The sequence below is a fragment of the Asparagus officinalis genome, chromosome 1 (genome assembly GCF_001876935.1).
Source record: "Asparagus officinalis chromosome 1, Aspof.V1, whole genome shotgun sequence".
Classification (NCBI taxonomy): Eukaryota; Viridiplantae; Streptophyta; class Magnoliopsida; order Asparagales; family Asparagaceae; genus Asparagus; species Asparagus officinalis.
The window spans coordinates 37,639,683-37,646,713 of record NC_033794.1 but is presented as its reverse complement, the minus strand read 5'-3'; the positions used below and the strand labels follow the sequence as shown (position 1 = coordinate 37,646,713).

The following is a 7,031-nucleotide window of genomic DNA, read 5'->3' as shown; positions in this document are numbered from 1 at the left end:
GTGCAAAATTTCCCAAATTCGACATTGCGCTTGGAGATCTCCTTGGGCTTCAAGAGCTTCAACTCGTTGAATTCGTCGAAGAATTGGCGTTGATTCCACTTCGATCGAGCTCGTAGAAACTGAAAGTTGAGGTCTTTGCTGTTGAAGTCAGAGAACATTTTTGCGCAAACGAACGATTCGAAGGCGAAATTTCTGTGCTCAGGGTTTAGAGAGAGATCATGAATCGACGCAGCAGCGGCACTGAGATCCCAACCAGCGGATTCCATCTCCTTCACCATGATCTTGACGAACGATCTGACCGATTTCACGGCGAATCTGAGCGCGATCAGGAAATGGTTAGGGTTTAGGGCGGAGATATGAAGATTGTGGAGGGAAGCCAGAGTTTTGTTGGGACGGAGCTTGGCTTCGAGAGATTGATTCTTGCTCTCGATCTCCACGAGCTTGTTCTTCAGATAAGATAGCTCGGAATCTTTCGATTGGAGCTCAGATTCGAGCTTCTTGACGGTGACCTGGAAAGTTTTGACGAGATTCTTCTGCTCCTGAATCTGAGAAGCGAAAGCTTGCAGCTTTGTCAGCGGGGAGATCTGGTTTTTTAGGTACGATCGCTTCAGCTCGGCGATCCGCTTGAACTCGGACACCACGGATTGATCCGAGGACTGAACCGAGCCTGGGTCGTAAGGAGATTGGGCGAGCTGAAGCTGAGCATAAGAAGCTTTGATGGCGGAGATGCTAGTGAAGAGATCAGCGACGAAAGATTCAAGAGCTCCCCTGTTCTCGCCATCGCCGCCGTTTCCATTGTTTGGATTGAGCTGGGCGACTTCTCTGGGGTCGAGAGGCTGGGAGAAGAGGGTTTTGAGTTTTTGGAGCTTCAGTTTGGGGATGGCCGGCTCGTCGGTGGAGTCGCCGGGGGTGGCGTCGGAGGGCGTAGGGGAAGGGGGATTGAAGTTGGGGGTTTCGGTGGAGTTCCAGATTTTTGGAGGGGAGAGAGGAACGACGGTGCTTTTTTTTTTAAGAGGAGAGATTTCAATGTCGGTCGTGGGATTTGATGTTTTTAGGAAGGAAGCAGCGTGCTTTGGGCGTGTCAGGGCTCAGGGGGCTTGTGACCGTTGCGTCTCTCTCTTCTTTGTTTGCCCTTTTTATTTTTGTTTTTTTCTGCGATTTCTTTTGTTGCGTATTCTACCCATTTTTCGTAAGCTACAATTTTTACTGCCGGAGAAAGTAGTTTTTTTTTTTTTCGGGTTGGTAAATAGCGCTTATATGAGTTATTGTTTCACCCACTTTTCAGATACATACCTCAACTTATGTTTTGTAGCAAAGGCGTACCCTAAAGTTTTTAAACTTGCACTTATATACCCTCAATTTTTTTGGCGGCGCTTAAACGCTTCAAAGTTGTTGCAACAAGTACTTAAACATCCTAATGCTTTTAAAACTTGCATATAAATACCCTTAGTTATGCAAATTTAAATTTGAGGGTATTTAAGTGCAAGTTTTAAAAACAATAGGGTATTTAAGTGCCAGATTTAAAATTTTAAGGTATTTAAGTACAAGTTTTAATACGTTTAGAGTATATAAGTGCTACAAAAAATAAGTGAGATTATATAAGTGAAAAAGTACTTGAAACAATAGAGCATATAAATGTTATTTAGCCTTTTTGTTTTATTATAATTATCGAGAGAACCTTCATCTAGACTAGAGTGTATTTTTGAATGAAGAGTATGAAGTTCAGAAACCATTTGAGTCAAATTTTAATTGTTTCCAATTGGATTTTACAGATGAACGTGAACCTGTGAAGTTTTGAATCTCAAGTCATCTCCAACCACTCTCTAAAATGGGGATCCCTCAAAATTTGAAGAGTGAATCTTCTCCAATCACTCCAAATTTTGGAGAGTGAAGCTAAAATTTGGGGAGACTCTCCAAATTACTATTCAACTTTTATTATTTATAATTTTGCCATTTTTAACTATTTAATTTCTTAAAAATTACCACTTTACCATCATTCTAAGTAATTTAAATTAGATGTTTAATTTCAAATAAATATAGTTTAAAAATTATTAATCGATGTATGCTTTGTCACCGTTATTTCAGATTTTATTTTATTTAATATGTTGTATTGCATTATTAATATTAGGTTCATTTTAAAACTTTCGTCGACACCTTTCTAATGTTATAAATTTTTTTCCAAATAAATTATTAAAAATAAAATTATTAATGTAAACTATATCCAACATATTAATTTATATGGCTTTTTTTAACCAAAAAAACAAAAATAAAAATAATAATATTTAGAGAGTGTGGATTTGAGCAAACTCTCTAAATTCCACTCTTCAAATTGAAATATTCCTAGAATATTCCAATTTGGAGAGTGGAATTTAGAGAGTAGGGTTGGAGATGCTCTCACTTTCATTCGGCAACATATCTTGTGTCAAATAGAATTTTGAAAGGAATAGGGAAAGTTGAATTTTATAAACCAAATCAAGTGAATAGAGCATATGTTTTTTTTTCATTCATTTTTTTTTATAAAAATTGGTGTTAATTATGATATTTTCATAGTAATTGTCTAAGGACCATCTTACATGAGTAAATGGTTTTGACATAAAAATCTACGGGAGTGGGTTGGGGATTCGTAATACTCAATAGCATTTAAAAGTAGCCAAATTCAAAAATCAAGTATGTAGACTTTGTGTCCTGACATATTCAAGTTTTTACCATGATATTTTTTGCATCCGGCATATAGCATAACTTGTTTGGTAACTTTGAATTATGATTTATTTATGGATTATAATTTAAGTGGATCAAAAGACCGGTTTACAATACATGTATTTTGCTAAAATAACAAAAATAACCCTTAAACATTGGAGGAGAGAGAATGAGAAAGAATGAGATGTAAAAGGGAAAAGATAGTTTTGTCTTTTACTTGGTCTAACATATAGATTACAATCTACCTAACTAAGCTGGAATCATAGATTGTTTTTTGGTGGATTATAATAACCTACTCAACCAAACACGGATAAGTGAATTATAATCTAAATAAATGACTTATAATCCACTTAGGCTAAGTTATTAAGCATGTTCATTGTTCAGAGTTAATTAGTATTGTTTTGTTTATAGCCTTGGAGTGCTATATCTATTTTGCTTAATAATAAGAGAAAATACAATTATTTGTTCAAAAGCACATTCTGTCCTTTAACGGATGTTACAAAAAGTATGATTTATAAAAGAGTAGTGATAACTCAACAATTTCATTTAAACTACTTTCACATTATAAAAGAAAAAAGTATTGACTCTCTTGACGAGTCGTTATTTAAAATAAAAAAAGGTTAAAGATTTTGACTCCACTGCTTCCACAAGACAAGAGATAAATGTGTGGAGTCTTTAATTTTTTTTAAATTTGATGACTTATCAAGGGCGTCCACACCTTTTCTCTAAGCGGCTATTTGTTTTAAGTTTTTGGGGTAGAAAACTACCTGATGGCAACCCCTTAAGAAAAGCTTCTACATTAAAGAAATTATTTTTTTATTGTTTATTATTTTTTTTGGGAAAAGCTTTCTACAAATTGGCTTAACACCACCACCACCACCTCCCCCTCAAAAAAAAAAAAGGAAAAAAATGAAAGCCAAAAAAGATTCCTAAAACCCATTCTATGAGCTTTGGGGTGGAAATGGGTGATAAATATGTACTATTTTTGGGAAATGAAACAAACAACCCATTATATTAATGGACCCCCCCAATCTTAGGAAAGTATAGCAAAGCTTGCATTATTCTTATATCAATAGCTCGTATTTCTTTTATGCCTAAAAAATTATTTCAAGTTATACAAGTTAAAAAGATTTTCTTAATTCTCACAATATCAAGAGTGAAAGAAGAGAAATATTCTTTTAAATACAAAAGTTATGGACAAGGGAGAATGAGTGTTTCTCAAAATAGTTTAGAGAGAGGAATAAGATAAAAAGGGATTTGGATTCTCTCCCCTACCAAAAATATACTGAAGAGTTCACTACCTTATCACGTCAGTTAATCTATTTAGTGGGTGGTTGTGATTTGTCTTTGAGTATAAATAAGAAATGAGCGAAGTTCATGAGGAGTATGATCGTTGTTAAATTTAGAATAAATCATAACCAGCTTCTAACAAATCATTGCTTATTAATAAGCCATTGCCCTCTCTACTATTTTTTTGATAGTGGAGAGGATCCGAATTCTTAGAAAGAACAATGGTGGAAAAGAAAATTAAAGATATTAATTTTAGAATTTTTTTAGGGAATCTCCCTAGTTTAATTGTTGGGCTCTGATACCACTTATTGTGCGTGGCGGAAGCCAAAACCAAACCGATGTGCTTCGAGAAACCAAACCAATCGCCGAGAGAGAAGCCCACAAACAATTCAAAATAATGGCACAAACACAAACAACCAATTTTAACGTGTAACTCTAACCAATCAACTAATCTCACCAACAAAACTCTTAATCTCTCAAACAATAACTCTAACCAATAGCTCAGAAATATCTCTCTTTTCTGTGCTCCAATATCTCCAAAACAATTCCCAATCAAAGCCAAAGAAACCCTAAAACGTGTGTTTGTATTTATAACAAACACCAATCTCAAACAGAACAGAAAACCAAGCCTAGGTCCATACCCGACCCGCGGTCGACTGCCGAATCCATCGCGGTCGATTGTGGCAAACAACATGACCCAAAAAACAATTATAGGGTCTTGCGGTCGACCGCCGCGCCAGCCGACGCGGTCGACCCGATGCGGTCGACCGCTAAAAGTCCAGAGACCAACCCCTATGCTGTGCATGTTCGCGATCGATCGTCGCGCCACTCACGGTCGGCCGTGCAACATCCAAAAACTATCCTTCATCTTTTTACCTGAACTTCTTCGCCGTTGTTCCCAATTCTACAATTCTCCACCTATGTGAAGTTTTCCCAAAATTGAGCCGACACCAACCAAACCAAATGACCCACTTATTGTGTCCAATATGAATTGAAACAAAATCACGACAACGGACTCAATTCACAACAAGTCGAGACTCAAATGAGAATGCGACCACTCTGCAAATGTTGGTATCTACTCACCAAATCGGCTACATCATAAATGACTGCCTACGTATCCTCTTGCCTAAGGAATCAAGCCTTCACATAGTTCACCCAAATGGCCTCCAAAGGCCCTCAATCAAATAGAAGAGTTCGTAACTCTTTACCAACAAATCTGCGACTGATAGCTCTCCCAATGGTCCTAAAGTGAAACAAATCAAACACCTCCACCTGAGGTGAACCAATGGTCATATCCAAATCCAAACTATGTCTACCAGCTGCACTCGAATTAACCAACTCATTATCTGCATCCAAATCCAAATGATCCTTAATCTGTGTCACCTCAGTTGAAATCCCAAACGATGCAGTATGATCTGGAGTATATAGAGTAATCTCCACCTAACGTGGAGTAGCATCACCCTCCACCCACTGTGATATCCTAACTATCTGAATAACACTCTCCACCTACCAAGAGTCAAAAGTGATATATCTGCTCAGAATAAAAATCAGAAGCTCCCAACTGATAACCAAATGAGCCTCTGAATCCCAACGTGCAATCAGATCAAATCTCACATCCTTGATGTGACCAAATGTTGGGCAACTAAACATCCGACGCAACCCAAAATATGAAGCAGCTCCACTAGATCCAAAATCTCCACACACAGCAGTCGGTAACTTATGACTAAGATGACCCAAATATATCGAAGCCTCAACACCAGAATCAATGCTCGACATCAAACGCTGATCCTCCTCCAGAAAGGAACGACTAATCAAAAATGTCATCTCATCTCGTTGCCCTAATGTTTCGCCTCTAATGAAGTGTCTCAAACTACTGTGAGCTCGGCACAAATGCAAGAAAGAGCCCCTACTAAAATCAGAACAACGAATTCCCTTTCTGCCAATACACTTCCTCCAACTGTTGTTGACTACTAGGACTTCAAACCAACGTGACTTGGTTGTAACCCACAAATGCCAAGTACAATCCCCAACATAGAAAACCAAATATCGATTACCTTATAATGATGCCTCATTGGAAGGCCCCCAAATACCTGAATGAACCCTATCTAGAAGACCTCTCGATCGATGGATAGAAGTGCCAAACTCCACCTCGGTCTTCTTGCTCATACCAATATGCTCAAAGGACTTCAATATGCAAGTCAAGGCACTTCTCAATAATCCATGCACCGTATCAACAATTGAATATCCCAGCCTTAAATCCTTCTTTCTCGGTCATCTTCCTCAAGCACCAACAAACCAATACAGAACAAACTGAAAGAAAATAGATCCAAACTATAAGAAAGGTAGATTTTTACCTTCAACTAAAACCCTAACAAGAGCCTCCAAAAGATCTCACCCCCACACGACAGAAGACAAGATCCACAATAGTAAAAATCCCACCTTTATCACCAACTGAAACTCTAGACGAGCTTCCAAAGCGATCTACTCCTCTACCAATCCTCAAGCGTAGCATGGGCTCTGATACCTCTTGTTGGGCTTTGATACCACTTGTTAGGCTCTGATACCACTTGTTGTATGTGGCGGAAGCCAAAACCAAACCGATGTGCTTCGAGAAACCAAACCAATCGCCAAGAGAGAAGGCCACAAACAATTCAAAATAATGACACAAATACAAACAACCAATTTTAACGTGGTTTGGAAAGTTGTCTACGTCCACGAGGCAAGAAAGGTGATGGGTTTTCACTATAGAGAAGGAGAGTAGAAACTGAGATTACAAATCGCTAAAACCAATCAACTAATCTCACCAACAAATCTCTCGATCTCTCAAACAATAACTCTAACCAATAGCTCAGAAAGATCTCTCTTTTTTGTGCTCTAATATCCCCAAAACAATTCCCAACCAAAGCTAAAGAAATCCTAAAACGTGTGTTTGTATTTATAGCAAACACCAATACTAAACAAAACATGAAACTAAGCCCAGGCCCAGACCCGACCCACGGTCAACCGCCAAACCCATCGCGGTCGACCGTGGCAAATGACAGAAC

General features: G+C 38.0%; 1 protein-coding gene across 1 annotated transcript in view; it reads right to left on the bottom strand.

The window, feature by feature from the left end:
• LOC109833325 overlaps positions 1 to 7,031 on the bottom strand; it is a 10,098-nt gene that overhangs the window by 434 nt on the left and 2,633 nt on the right. The window contains exon 3 of the mRNA XM_020400962.1: positions 5 to 999. Coding sequence (XP_020256551.1) covers positions 5 to 999 — 995 coding nt within the window. The remainder of the gene's footprint in view (positions 1 to 4; positions 1,000 to 7,031) is intronic.